The 15,522-nt window shown below is 38.0% G+C and overlaps 4 protein-coding genes across 4 annotated transcripts; all 4 read right to left on the bottom strand.

Moving 5' to 3' along the window:
• Positions 1-1,740: 1,740 nt before the first annotated feature.
• LOC140013536 (uncharacterized) lies at positions 1,741-2,181 on the bottom strand. The gene has a single exon (XM_072062845.1). The coding sequence runs from the start codon at positions 2,179-2,181 to the stop codon at positions 1,741-1,743; it is 441 nt and encodes a 146-aa protein (XP_071918946.1).
• Positions 2,182-6,154: 3,973 nt separating this feature from the next.
• On the bottom strand, positions 6,155-6,595 carry LOC140013535 (uncharacterized). The gene has a single exon (XM_072062843.1). It carries the CDS (start codon positions 6,593-6,595, stop codon positions 6,155-6,157), a length of 441 nt encoding a protein of 146 aa, XP_071918944.1.
• Positions 6,596-10,568: 3,973 nt separating this feature from the next.
• Positions 10,569-11,009, bottom strand: LOC140013534 (uncharacterized). The gene has a single exon (XM_072062842.1). The coding sequence runs from the start codon at positions 11,007-11,009 to the stop codon at positions 10,569-10,571; it is 441 nt and encodes a 146-aa protein (XP_071918943.1).
• A 3,973-nt stretch (positions 11,010-14,982) lies between these two features.
• Positions 14,983-15,423, bottom strand: LOC140013533 (uncharacterized). The gene has a single exon (XM_072062841.1). The coding sequence runs from the start codon at positions 15,421-15,423 to the stop codon at positions 14,983-14,985; it is 441 nt and encodes a 146-aa protein (XP_071918942.1).
• Between the last annotated feature and the right edge of the window lie 99 nt (positions 15,424-15,522).

Genomic DNA, 15,522 nt, shown 5'->3' with positions numbered 1-15,522 from the left:
CACAATATAAAGAATTGCACGAAATTTCATCTGACAACAGGTATCCAACAGCCTTGTCGATCATGTCAGCTAAAGATAGGTGCATTTTAGAAGCTTTCCAACACTTCAGTCTTTGTACAGGGTCCAGAAAGAACAGCCTCGGAAGCCCTTGATGATGCATCACTAGCTCCAATTGTAATATAAATTTTATGTAAACTACAAGACAATAAGCTTTCATGAAGCCAGGAGAAGCTGATGAGGGCTAAGACAAGCATAAAAATTTCTCCGACATAGAGCTATACTTTAAAGAATTAATTGTTGGCTCAATTGCTATAAACCTGCCCAAAACACAGACAAGTTAATGACTGTTATCAGCATGCACTCCACCAACAATCTTTTGCATCACAGTCTTACAGTCATTTATCAACCTTTTGTCTCCACCCTCCATCCTCAAGGCATGTGTGAAAATGAAACCTTTCTTTCACAAAGAAAAGTGTAGAGTCAGCTCGGATCTCAAGCCAACGCACTTGAAAAACACTTTCCTTCTTCCCCTGCACCACAAAGTGACCAAGTTCCTTTTCTTCAACCTAGACACAAAACAAAGATGTTTACTCAGTTCCAAAAATAAAATTAAAAAAAAAGAGCTAAAAAAAGGTATATGTGCTTTCTCTACGTAAGAAAGTAATCATCTTTACATGTTACCTAAATGGCTATACATAATGAATCTGAAACCTAAATTCTCAAAGTGCAAATAAAATCTAGAAAAAGTGAATCAGCTGACAGCAGAGTCGAAATTTCAGCTTATAGACATGCAAAAATTATAGTATGCACCACAACAGCCAGGCTAACATATGGCTCCAAGTCTGCTGACAATTTTATAAATCTCAAAGACATTTTGAGTTCTCCAGATCAAATAATTGCTCCTAGTTCTATTCACCACAATCTCAATTTTCTGATACACTCAATTCCATAAATCTCAAAGACTTCTGAATTCCTCTTGCTTAGAAAATTACTCCTAGTACTATTTACCAAAATCTCAAATTTCAGATATGGATTTACAGTCTTTCCAGTTTGGCATAACTGTCACCTCAATAGATTATCTATTACACATACATTTTCACTAGTTAATATTCATGTCTTCTTCTTTCCCCTCTTTCCACTGCATATTTGCTAGCATAGTCAATCATATAGCTTCTTCGCAAGATTACAGCTAAATCCTCTGCAGAAGGCATTCTATTTGTCGCTCATCTGAGGCTACCAGCCCCACAAATATAATGAATTATGACGGAAAAAAAGGGAAAATTGCTGGAAAGGGCACGCCATTTAAGATATATATTGAAGAGGGCATAATTTTTATCTATTTTACATTATGTACAGAACTGGGTACATTTTCATACATGAATGGTACCTTTCTTTATTAAAAATTTCTGATTATTTTCCCTAAAATATCTATAACATAACAACTAATCTGTAATTACCAAACAGAATTTAGACAATAAAAGTTTTAAACTAGAAACTATTCTGAACCCAACCAGTTAATCAACCACAAAAACCAAAAAGAGCTTTAAATCCCAAGAAAATCCAAAAATCTGGTTTCCAACTGTAGCAAAAGACATGTCCATAATCAATATACAGAAGCAAAAGAATCCCAATTAGCCAATCCAATTAAGCCATCAGATCAATACTTATGAAAACATAGGGGAAAAAAAGGAAAGCAAAAGATTTGACAAAAAATTCTAAAAAATGGGGCAAAAATTAACCTCAAAATTGGATATTTCCACCATCAGAAGATTTGGGATAGCCATTATACTCCAACTTCACATTCAAGGTGGCACAAATAGCCCGAAACTTCAACCTCAAAGAGTCCATAACATCGCTAACCGACTCATCTTCCGGGTTGGAAATCGGGTACTTGTTCAGCAACTCTTCCATTTGTTTGATGCTTCTCACGACCCGAGACGAAAAGCAATTCGAATCGACCCGAATAGCGGAGTTCCATACATCAATACAACCCCTGTAAAAGCCCAACTCTTCGCCGACTTCGAACCCGGTTTTTAAGCCCACTTGCCGGCCCTCCTCCTCGCCAGAGACTAAATCGTCGGCGTAGCCCTCGTTATAGCCTTCTTTGAGGTGGGTTTCTTCTAGATTCAGTGAGGAGTCGAAGATGTCTTCTCTTGAGTTGGGTTCACTCGAGGCCGCCATAACCACTGTCGGGAGAATCGAGCTCAAGGCGGATTTTCATGGATTAATTGGAAAGGCAAGACACGACGACGTTTTACAAGGGTTGGGCTTTTACAAGGGTTGTATTGATGTGTGGAACTCTGCTATTCAGGTCGATTCAAATTGCTTTTCGTCTCGGGTCGTAAGAAGCATCAAACAAATGGAAGAGTTGCTGAGCAAGTACCCAATATCGGAGCCGGACGATGAGTCCGTTGGGGATGTTATGGATTCTTTGAGGTTGAAGTTTCGGGCTATTTGTGCCACGTTGAATGTGAAGTTGGAGTATAATGGCTATCCCAAATCTTCTGATGGAGAAAATATCCAATTTTGAGGTTAATTTTTGCCTTTTTTTACATAGTTCTTTATGTAAATTCTTTTTTTTTCCCTATTTTTTCTGAGTGTTGATCTGAGGCTTGATTGAATTGGCTAATTGGGACTCTTATGCTTCTGTATATTTACCCTTCAAGACTACATTTAGTTAGTAGGGCCTAACTCCAGAGTTTATGCTGCACATGCTGCTAATTTACGCTGCAAATGGCAGACGCCAGCCCCGGCCATGTCTATCATTGTCACAATAAATTAACCAGGGCCATATTTCTGGCAACAGTTATATTGGGGACCCCTAAGATTTAAGTGTATATGATGAATTAACTGACCTTCTAGGTGCATCACAAATAGCTTGCCCGTTCCTGAGGCTGCTAGGGTTGATTGACAAGGACTAGCCAAGGGGAATGGCATCACAGGTAGCGCAGTTGAAGAAGAAAATGCCATGCATTCTCATTCCAACACCGGCTGGCCTCATTGGCATAAATTGGGAGGGGGAATTGGGGCACCTGCACCCCCTGATATCCAGCTTGTAATGCATAAGGATTTTGAAGCACGGCAGCTGCTCCGGTGGACATCATCTCATTTCCTCATACACAACCCTTTAACCCATGCATGCTTTATGTGTTAAATCCTACATGGTGCAATTAACTCGGTGGCATAGAAAGATGTCATTACACGTAGTTAAAACTCAGGCACAGCCATGTCCGCGCAACACATTAGATAGATTGGATAGTGCCAAGTTTTTGCCAATAATCAAGAAATTAGAATTTCACAGAGATATTTTAGAATTTCTATAGTTATTTTCTTTTTATTATTTTTTTGCCTATTTTCTTAGAGCAGGATAAAAGTTGAATTACCCTTTTGGCAGTACTTTGGGAAGCCACTAGTTTTACTTTACATTCATGTATCCCTTTTTGAATTTTCTATGATCATTATTTTTGTTTTCTCGAGTAGTACACATTTTCTATATGTAACATAAAGACTGATTTCCCTTTTTTTTTTTAATTTTGGGCAAGAAAAGAGATTTTTTTTTTTTTTTATAAAGAGAGATTACAAACCATGATAGAGGAAAAAGAATGGTTTGAGAGTTAAACCACGGATTTCAAATTTACCTTACTATTATGTCTATCAGCAGCAAAATTAGGGATCAAAATGATACATATTCAAATTGAAAAGTTCAGAAGAAGGGGAAGAATCGTACAAATGTCTCGTAGTATTATTGGCAGAAGCAGAACATTAAAAAAAAAAAAAAACCCTTTATTGGTCAAAATTTCGGGTCAAGGAGTATGACCATGTAAACCTCAGGTCTTGATTGTGAAAATCAGTTATACTGAAATGTATGCAAGAATTGCACTAACTTGTTATGTGGAAATTTCAATACCATCTTTTCCCAACCTCATTGATAGAAAAGGCAATGGCCTTTTCGCAACCTTCTTTTGGCTGAAAGTTTCTCGCTGACTGGTCAAGGGATCGATCCCCTGGCCAGTCAGTTGGGGTGGGAGGCAACTTTTGGCAATAATGAAAGTCAAAGAAACCAATATTTGCTTTCCCTACATATTAACCAAAAAGGGTTGTCCACGTCTCATGTTGCAAATTAATCAACAATTTCACCAGGCAGCCTTGGCAATTGCCAAAGCCAGGATGAGAATTCAACCAAGTATATCCACACAAATCACCTGCCTACTCGTGAGATATCCCATTTTTAGCAGTGCTGAATAGTCTAATTCAGTAGGCATCATTCCTGATTGCTAGAAGACTTGATCTATGCCTGCATGGGTTTCTTGTATGTTCATCCCCCTTTTTAAGTTTCAACCAAAATATCAAACTGGGGGATTATCCTTTTTGCATGTGAAATCTGCCTAGGCTTCATGCAATTCAAGAAATAAGACACAATATAAAGAATTGCACGAAATTTCATCTGACAACAGGTATCCAACAGCCTTGTCGATCATGTCAGCTAAAGATAGGTGCATTTTAGAAGCTTTCCAACACTTCAGTCTTTGTACAGGGTCCAGAAAGAACAGCCTCGGAAGCCCTTGATGATGCATCACTAGCTCCAATTGTAATATAAATTTTATGTAAACTACAAGACAATAAGCTTTCATGAAGCCAGGAGAAGCTGATGAGGGCTAAGACAAGCATAAAAATTTCTCCGACATAGAGCTATACTTTAAAGAATTAATTGTTGGCTCAATTGCTATAAACCTGCCCAAAACACAGACAAGTTAATGACTGTTATCAGCATGCACTCCACCAACAATCTTTTGCATCACAGTCTTACAGTCATTTATCAACCTTTTGTCTCCACCCTCCATCCTCAAGGCATGTGTGAAAATGAAACCTTTCTTTCACAAAGAAAAGTGTAGAGTCAGCTCGGATCTCAAGCCAACGCACTTGAAAAACACTTTCCTTCTTCCCCTGCACCACAAAGTGACCAAGTTCCTTTTCTTCAACCTAGACACAAAACAAAGATGTTTACTCAGTTCCAAAAATAAAATTAAAAAAAAAGAGCTAAAAAAAGGTATATGTGCTTTCTCTACGTAAGAAAGTAATCATCTTTACATGTTACCTAAATGGCTATACATAATGAATCTGAAACCTAAATTCTCAAAGTGCAAATAAAATCTAGAAAAAGTGAATCAGCTGACAGCAGAGTCGAAATTTCAGCTTATAGACATGCAAAAATTATAGTATGCACCACAACAGCCAGGCTAACATATGGCTCCAAGTCTGCTGACAATTTTATAAATCTCAAAGACATTTTGAGTTCTCCAGATCAAATAATTGCTCCTAGTTCTATTCACCACAATCTCAATTTTCTGATACACTCAATTCCATAAATCTCAAAGACTTCTGAATTCCTCTTGCTTAGAAAATTACTCCTAGTACTATTTACCAAAATCTCAAATTTCAGATATGGATTTACAGTCTTTCCAGTTTGGCATAACTGTCACCTCAATAGATTATCTATTACACATACATTTTCACTAGTTAATATTCATGTCTTCTTCTTTCCCCTCTTTCCACTGCATATTTGCTAGCATAGTCAATCATATAGCTTCTTCGCAAGATTACAGCTAAATCCTCTGCAGAAGGCATTCTATTTGTCGCTCATCTGAGGCTACCAGCCCCACAAATATAATGAATTATGACGGAAAAAAAGGGAAAATTGCTGGAAAGGGCACGCCATTTAAGATATATATTGAAGAGGGCATAATTTTTATCTATTTTACATTATGTACAGAACTGGGTACATTTTCATACATGAATGGTACCTTTCTTTATTAAAAATTTCTGATTATTTTCCCTAAAATATCTATAACATAACAACTAATCTGTAATTACCAAACAGAATTTAGACAATAAAAGTTTTAAACTAGAAACTATTCTGAACCCAACCAGTTAATCAACCACAAAAACCAAAAAGAGCTTTAAATCCCAAGAAAATCCAAAAATCTGGTTTCCAACTGTAGCAAAAGACATGTCCATAATCAATATACAGAAGCAAAAGAATCCCAATTAGCCAATCCAATTAAGCCATCAGATCAATACTTATGAAAACATAGGGGAAAAAAAGGAAAGCAAAAGATTTGACAAAAAATTCTAAAAAATGGGGCAAAAATTAACCTCAAAATTGGATATTTCCACCATCAGAAGATTTGGGATAGCCATTATACTCCAACTTCACATTCAAGGTGGCACAAATAGCCCGAAACTTCAACCTCAAAGAGTCCATAACATCGCTAACCGACTCATCTTCCGGGTTGGAAATCGGGTACTTGTTCAGCAACTCTTCCATTTGTTTGATGCTTCTCACGACCCGAGACGAAAAGCAATTCGAATCGACCCGAATAGCGGAGTTCCATACATCAATACAACCCCTGTAAAAGCCCAACTCTTCGCCGACTTCGAACCCGGTTTTTAAGCCCACTTGCCGGCCCTCCTCCTCGCCAGAGACTAAATCGTCGGCGTAGCCCTCGTTATAGCCTTCTTTGAGGTGGGTTTCTTCTAGATTCAGTGAGGAGTCGAAGATGTCTTCTCTTGAGTTGGGTTCACTCGAGGCCGCCATAACCACTGTCGGGAGAATCGAGCTCAAGGCGGATTTTCATGGATTAATTGGAAAGGCAAGACACGACGACGTTTTACAAGGGTTGGGCTTTTACAAGGGTTGTATTGATGTGTGGAACTCTGCTATTCAGGTCGATTCAAATTGCTTTTCGTCTCGGGTCGTAAGAAGCATCAAACAAATGGAAGAGTTGCTGAGCAAGTACCCAATATCGGAGCCGGACGATGAGTCCGTTGGGGATGTTATGGATTCTTTGAGGTTGAAGTTTCGGGCTATTTGTGCCACGTTGAATGTGAAGTTGGAGTATAATGGCTATCCCAAATCTTCTGATGGAGAAAATATCCAATTTTGAGGTTAATTTTTGCCTTTTTTTACATAGTTCTTTATGTAAATTCTTTTTTTTTCCCTATTTTTTCTGAGTGTTGATCTGAGGCTTGATTGAATTGGCTAATTGGGACTCTTATGCTTCTGTATATTTACCCTTCAAGACTACATTTAGTTAGTAGGGCCTAACTCCAGAGTTTATGCTGCACATGCTGCTAATTTACGCTGCAAATGGCAGACGCCAGCCCCGGCCATGTCTATCATTGTCACAATAAATTAACCAGGGCCATATTTCTGGCAACAGTTATATTGGGGACCCCTAAGATTTAAGTGTATATGATGAATTAACTGACCTTCTAGGTGCATCACAAATAGCTTGCCCGTTCCTGAGGCTGCTAGGGTTGATTGACAAGGACTAGCCAAGGGGAATGGCATCACAGGTAGCGCAGTTGAAGAAGAAAATGCCATGCATTCTCATTCCAACACCGGCTGGCCTCATTGGCATAAATTGGGAGGGGGAATTGGGGCACCTGCACCCCCTGATATCCAGCTTGTAATGCATAAGGATTTTGAAGCACGGCAGCTGCTCCGGTGGACATCATCTCATTTCCTCATACACAACCCTTTAACCCATGCATGCTTTATGTGTTAAATCCTACATGGTGCAATTAACTCGGTGGCATAGAAAGATGTCATTACACGTAGTTAAAACTCAGGCACAGCCATGTCCGCGCAACACATTAGATAGATTGGATAGTGCCAAGTTTTTGCCAATAATCAAGAAATTAGAATTTCACAGAGATATTTTAGAATTTCTATAGTTATTTTCTTTTTATTATTTTTTTGCCTATTTTCTTAGAGCAGGATAAAAGTTGAATTACCCTTTTGGCAGTACTTTGGGAAGCCACTAGTTTTACTTTACATTCATGTATCCCTTTTTGAATTTTCTATGATCATTATTTTTGTTTTCTCGAGTAGTACACATTTTCTATATGTAACATAAAGACTGATTTCCCTTTTTTTTTTTAATTTTGGGCAAGAAAAGAGATTTTTTTTTTTTTTTATAAAGAGAGATTACAAACCATGATAGAGGAAAAAGAATGGTTTGAGAGTTAAACCACGGATTTCAAATTTACCTTACTATTATGTCTATCAGCAGCAAAATTAGGGATCAAAATGATACATATTCAAATTGAAAAGTTCAGAAGAAGGGGAAGAATCGTACAAATGTCTCGTAGTATTATTGGCAGAAGCAGAACATTAAAAAAAAAAAAAAACCCTTTATTGGTCAAAATTTCGGGTCAAGGAGTATGACCATGTAAACCTCAGGTCTTGATTGTGAAAATCAGTTATACTGAAATGTATGCAAGAATTGCACTAACTTGTTATGTGGAAATTTCAATACCATCTTTTCCCAACCTCATTGATAGAAAAGGCAATGGCCTTTTCGCAACCTTCTTTTGGCTGAAAGTTTCTCGCTGACTGGTCAAGGGATCGATCCCCTGGCCAGTCAGTTGGGGTGGGAGGCAACTTTTGGCAATAATGAAAGTCAAAGAAACCAATATTTGCTTTCCCTACATATTAACCAAAAAGGGTTGTCCACGTCTCATGTTGCAAATTAATCAACAATTTCACCAGGCAGCCTTGGCAATTGCCAAAGCCAGGATGAGAATTCAACCAAGTATATCCACACAAATCACCTGCCTACTCGTGAGATATCCCATTTTTAGCAGTGCTGAATAGTCTAATTCAGTAGGCATCATTCCTGATTGCTAGAAGACTTGATCTATGCCTGCATGGGTTTCTTGTATGTTCATCCCCCTTTTTAAGTTTCAACCAAAATATCAAACTGGGGGATTATCCTTTTTGCATGTGAAATCTGCCTAGGCTTCATGCAATTCAAGAAATAAGACACAATATAAAGAATTGCACGAAATTTCATCTGACAACAGGTATCCAACAGCCTTGTCGATCATGTCAGCTAAAGATAGGTGCATTTTAGAAGCTTTCCAACACTTCAGTCTTTGTACAGGGTCCAGAAAGAACAGCCTCGGAAGCCCTTGATGATGCATCACTAGCTCCAATTGTAATATAAATTTTATGTAAACTACAAGACAATAAGCTTTCATGAAGCCAGGAGAAGCTGATGAGGGCTAAGACAAGCATAAAAATTTCTCCGACATAGAGCTATACTTTAAAGAATTAATTGTTGGCTCAATTGCTATAAACCTGCCCAAAACACAGACAAGTTAATGACTGTTATCAGCATGCACTCCACCAACAATCTTTTGCATCACAGTCTTACAGTCATTTATCAACCTTTTGTCTCCACCCTCCATCCTCAAGGCATGTGTGAAAATGAAACCTTTCTTTCACAAAGAAAAGTGTAGAGTCAGCTCGGATCTCAAGCCAACGCACTTGAAAAACACTTTCCTTCTTCCCCTGCACCACAAAGTGACCAAGTTCCTTTTCTTCAACCTAGACACAAAACAAAGATGTTTACTCAGTTCCAAAAATAAAATTAAAAAAAAAGAGCTAAAAAAAGGTATATGTGCTTTCTCTACGTAAGAAAGTAATCATCTTTACATGTTACCTAAATGGCTATACATAATGAATCTGAAACCTAAATTCTCAAAGTGCAAATAAAATCTAGAAAAAGTGAATCAGCTGACAGCAGAGTCGAAATTTCAGCTTATAGACATGCAAAAATTATAGTATGCACCACAACAGCCAGGCTAACATATGGCTCCAAGTCTGCTGACAATTTTATAAATCTCAAAGACATTTTGAGTTCTCCAGATCAAATAATTGCTCCTAGTTCTATTCACCACAATCTCAATTTTCTGATACACTCAATTCCATAAATCTCAAAGACTTCTGAATTCCTCTTGCTTAGAAAATTACTCCTAGTACTATTTACCAAAATCTCAAATTTCAGATATGGATTTACAGTCTTTCCAGTTTGGCATAACTGTCACCTCAATAGATTATCTATTACACATACATTTTCACTAGTTAATATTCATGTCTTCTTCTTTCCCCTCTTTCCACTGCATATTTGCTAGCATAGTCAATCATATAGCTTCTTCGCAAGATTACAGCTAAATCCTCTGCAGAAGGCATTCTATTTGTCGCTCATCTGAGGCTACCAGCCCCACAAATATAATGAATTATGACGGAAAAAAAGGGAAAATTGCTGGAAAGGGCACGCCATTTAAGATATATATTGAAGAGGGCATAATTTTTATCTATTTTACATTATGTACAGAACTGGGTACATTTTCATACATGAATGGTACCTTTCTTTATTAAAAATTTCTGATTATTTTCCCTAAAATATCTATAACATAACAACTAATCTGTAATTACCAAACAGAATTTAGACAATAAAAGTTTTAAACTAGAAACTATTCTGAACCCAACCAGTTAATCAACCACAAAAACCAAAAAGAGCTTTAAATCCCAAGAAAATCCAAAAATCTGGTTTCCAACTGTAGCAAAAGACATGTCCATAATCAATATACAGAAGCAAAAGAATCCCAATTAGCCAATCCAATTAAGCCATCAGATCAATACTTATGAAAACATAGGGGAAAAAAAGGAAAGCAAAAGATTTGACAAAAAATTCTAAAAAATGGGGCAAAAATTAACCTCAAAATTGGATATTTCCACCATCAGAAGATTTGGGATAGCCATTATACTCCAACTTCACATTCAAGGTGGCACAAATAGCCCGAAACTTCAACCTCAAAGAGTCCATAACATCGCTAACCGACTCATCTTCCGGGTTGGAAATCGGGTACTTGTTCAGCAACTCTTCCATTTGTTTGATGCTTCTCACGACCCGAGACGAAAAGCAATTCGAATCGACCCGAATAGCGGAGTTCCATACATCAATACAACCCCTGTAAAAGCCCAACTCTTCGCCGACTTCGAACCCGGTTTTTAAGCCCACTTGCCGGCCCTCCTCCTCGCCAGAGACTAAATCGTCGGCGTAGCCCTCGTTATAGCCTTCTTTGAGGTGGGTTTCTTCTAGATTCAGTGAGGAGTCGAAGATGTCTTCTCTTGAGTTGGGTTCACTCGAGGCCGCCATAACCACTGTCGGGAGAATCGAGCTCAAGGCGGATTTTCATGGATTAATTGGAAAGGCAAGACACGACGACGTTTTACAAGGGTTGGGCTTTTACAAGGGTTGTATTGATGTGTGGAACTCTGCTATTCAGGTCGATTCAAATTGCTTTTCGTCTCGGGTCGTAAGAAGCATCAAACAAATGGAAGAGTTGCTGAGCAAGTACCCAATATCGGAGCCGGACGATGAGTCCGTTGGGGATGTTATGGATTCTTTGAGGTTGAAGTTTCGGGCTATTTGTGCCACGTTGAATGTGAAGTTGGAGTATAATGGCTATCCCAAATCTTCTGATGGAGAAAATATCCAATTTTGAGGTTAATTTTTGCCTTTTTTTACATAGTTCTTTATGTAAATTCTTTTTTTTTCCCTATTTTTTCTGAGTGTTGATCTGAGGCTTGATTGAATTGGCTAATTGGGACTCTTATGCTTCTGTATATTTACCCTTCAAGACTACATTTAGTTAGTAGGGCCTAACTCCAGAGTTTATGCTGCACATGCTGCTAATTTACGCTGCAAATGGCAGACGCCAGCCCCGGCCATGTCTATCATTGTCACAATAAATTAACCAGGGCCATATTTCTGGCAACAGTTATATTGGGGACCCCTAAGATTTAAGTGTATATGATGAATTAACTGACCTTCTAGGTGCATCACAAATAGCTTGCCCGTTCCTGAGGCTGCTAGGGTTGATTGACAAGGACTAGCCAAGGGGAATGGCATCACAGGTAGCGCAGTTGAAGAAGAAAATGCCATGCATTCTCATTCCAACACCGGCTGGCCTCATTGGCATAAATTGGGAGGGGGAATTGGGGCACCTGCACCCCCTGATATCCAGCTTGTAATGCATAAGGATTTTGAAGCACGGCAGCTGCTCCGGTGGACATCATCTCATTTCCTCATACACAACCCTTTAACCCATGCATGCTTTATGTGTTAAATCCTACATGGTGCAATTAACTCGGTGGCATAGAAAGATGTCATTACACGTAGTTAAAACTCAGGCACAGCCATGTCCGCGCAACACATTAGATAGATTGGATAGTGCCAAGTTTTTGCCAATAATCAAGAAATTAGAATTTCACAGAGATATTTTAGAATTTCTATAGTTATTTTCTTTTTATTATTTTTTTGCCTATTTTCTTAGAGCAGGATAAAAGTTGAATTACCCTTTTGGCAGTACTTTGGGAAGCCACTAGTTTTACTTTACATTCATGTATCCCTTTTTGAATTTTCTATGATCATTATTTTTGTTTTCTCGAGTAGTACACATTTTCTATATGTAACATAAAGACTGATTTCCCTTTTTTTTTTTAATTTTGGGCAAGAAAAGAGATTTTTTTTTTTTTTTATAAAGAGAGATTACAAACCATGATAGAGGAAAAAGAATGGTTTGAGAGTTAAACCACGGATTTCAAATTTACCTTACTATTATGTCTATCAGCAGCAAAATTAGGGATCAAAATGATACATATTCAAATTGAAAAGTTCAGAAGAAGGGGAAGAATCGTACAAATGTCTCGTAGTATTATTGGCAGAAGCAGAACATTAAAAAAAAAAAAAAACCCTTTATTGGTCAAAATTTCGGGTCAAGGAGTATGACCATGTAAACCTCAGGTCTTGATTGTGAAAATCAGTTATACTGAAATGTATGCAAGAATTGCACTAACTTGTTATGTGGAAATTTCAATACCATCTTTTCCCAACCTCATTGATAGAAAAGGCAATGGCCTTTTCGCAACCTTCTTTTGGCTGAAAGTTTCTCGCTGACTGGTCAAGGGATCGATCCCCTGGCCAGTCAGTTGGGGTGGGAGGCAACTTTTGGCAATAATGAAAGTCAAAGAAACCAATATTTGCTTTCCCTACATATTAACCAAAAAGGGTTGTCCACGTCTCATGTTGCAAATTAATCAACAATTTCACCAGGCAGCCTTGGCAATTGCCAAAGCCAGGATGAGAATTCAACCAAGTATATCCACACAAATCACCTGCCTACTCGTGAGATATCCCATTTTTAGCAGTGCTGAATAGTCTAATTCAGTAGGCATCATTCCTGATTGCTAGAAGACTTGATCTATGCCTGCATGGGTTTCTTGTATGTTCATCCCCCTTTTTAAGTTTCAACCAAAATATCAAACTGGGGGATTATCCTTTTTGCATGTGAAATCTTCCTAGGCTTCATGCAATTCAAGAAATAAGACACAATATAAAGAATTGCACGAAATTTCATCTGACAACAGGTATCCAACAGCCTTGTCGATCATGTCAGCTAAAGATAGGTGCATTTTAGAAGCTTTCCAACACTTCAGTCTTTGTACAGGGTCCAGAAAGAACAGCCTCGGAAGCCCTTGATGATGCATCACTAGCTCCAATTGTAATATAAATTTTATGTAAACTACAAGACAATAAGCTTTCATGAAGCCAGGAGAAGCTGATGAGGGCTAAGACAAGCATAAAAATTTCTCCGACATAGAGCTATACTTTAAAGAATTAATTGTTGGCTCAATTGCTATAAACCTGCCCAAAACACAGACAAGTTAATGACTGTTATCAGCATGCACTCCACCAACAATCTTTTGCATCACAGTCTTACAGTCATTTATCAACCTTTTGTCTCCACCCTCCATCCTCAAGGCATGTGTGAAAATGAAACCTTTCTTTCACAAAGAAAAGTGTAGAGTCAGCTCGGATCTCAAGCCAACGCACTTGAAAAACACTTTCCTTCTTCCCCTGCACCACAAAGTGACCAAGTTCCTTTTCTTCAACCTAGACACAAAACAAAGATGTTTACTCAGTTCCAAAAATAAAATTAAAAAAAAAGAGCTAAAAAAAGGTATATGTGCTTTCTCTACGTAAGAAAGTAATCATCTTTACATGTTACCTAAATGGCTATACATAATGAATCTGAAACCTAAATTCTCAAAGTGCAAATAAAATCTAGAAAAAGTGAATCAGCTGACAGCAGAGTCGAAATTTCAGCTTATAGACATGCAAAAATTATAGTATGCACCACAACAGCCAGGCTAACATATGGCTCCAAGTCTGCTGACAATTTTATAAATCTCAAAGACATTTTGAGTTCTCCAGATCAAATAATTGCTCCTAGTTCTATTCACCACAATCTCAATTTTCTGATACACTCAATTCCATAAATCTCAAAGACTTCTGAATTCCTCTTGCTTAGAAAATTACTCCTAGTACTATTTACCAAAATCTCAAATTTCAGATATGGATTTACAGTCTTTCCAGTTTGGCATAACTGTCACCTCAATAGATTATCTATTACACATACATTTTCACTAGTTAATATTCATGTCTTCTTCTTTCCCCTCTTTCCACTGCATATTTGCTAGCATAGTCAATCATATAGCTTCTTCGCAAGATTACAGCTAAATCCTCTGCAGAAGGCATTCTATTTGTCGCTCATCTGAGGCTACCAGCCCCACAAATATAATGAATTATGACGGAAAAAAAGGGAAAATTGCTGGAAAGGGCACGCCATTTAAGATATATATTGAAGAGGGCATAATTTTTATCTATTTTACATTATGTACAGAACTGGGTACATTTTCATACATGAATGGTACCTTTCTTTATTAAAAATTTCTGATTATTTTCCCTAAAATATCTATAACATAACAACTAATCTGTAATTACCAAACAGAATTTAGACAATAAAAGTTTTAAACTAGAAACTATTCTGAACCCAACCAGTTAATCAACCACAAAAACCAAAAAGAGCTTTAAATCCCAAGAAAATCCAAAAATCTGGTTTCCAACTGTAGCAAAAGACATGTCCATAATCAATATACAGAAGCAAAAGAATCCCAATTAGCCAATCCAATTAAGCCATCAGATCAATACTTATGAAAACATAGGGGAAAAAAAGGAAAGCAAAAGATTTGACAAAAAATTCTAAAAAATGGGGCAAAAATTAACCTCAAAATTGGATATTTCCACCATCAGAAGATTTGGGATAGCCATTATACTCCAACTTCACATTCAAGGTGGCACAAATAGCCCGAAACTTCAACCTCAAAGAGTCCATAACATCGCTAACCGACTCATCTTCCGGGTTGGAAATCGGGTACTTGTTCAGCAACTCTTCCATTTGTTTGATGCTTCTCACGACCCGAGACGAAAAGCAATTCGAATCGACCCGAATAGCGGAGTTCCATACATCAATACAACCCCTGTAAAAGCCCAACTCTTCGCCGACTTCGAACCCGGTTTTTAAGCCCACTTGCCGGCCCTCCTCCTCGCCAGAGACTAAATCGTCGGCGTAGCCCTCGTTATAGCCTTCTTTGAGGTGGGTTTCTTCTAGATTCAGTGAGGAGTCGAAGATGTCTTCTCTTGAGTTGGGTTCACTCGAGGCCGCCATAACCACTGTCGGGAGAATCGAGCTCAAGGCGGATTTTCATGGATTAATTGGAAAGGCAAGACACGACGACGTTTTACAAGGGTTGGGCATAAATTGGGA

The sequence above is a fragment of the Coffea arabica genome, chromosome 8c (genome assembly GCF_036785885.1).
Source record: "Coffea arabica cultivar ET-39 chromosome 8c, Coffea Arabica ET-39 HiFi, whole genome shotgun sequence".
NCBI lineage: Eukaryota > Viridiplantae > Streptophyta > Magnoliopsida > Gentianales > Rubiaceae > Coffea > Coffea arabica.
This window is presented reverse-complemented; position numbering and strand designations above follow the sequence as displayed.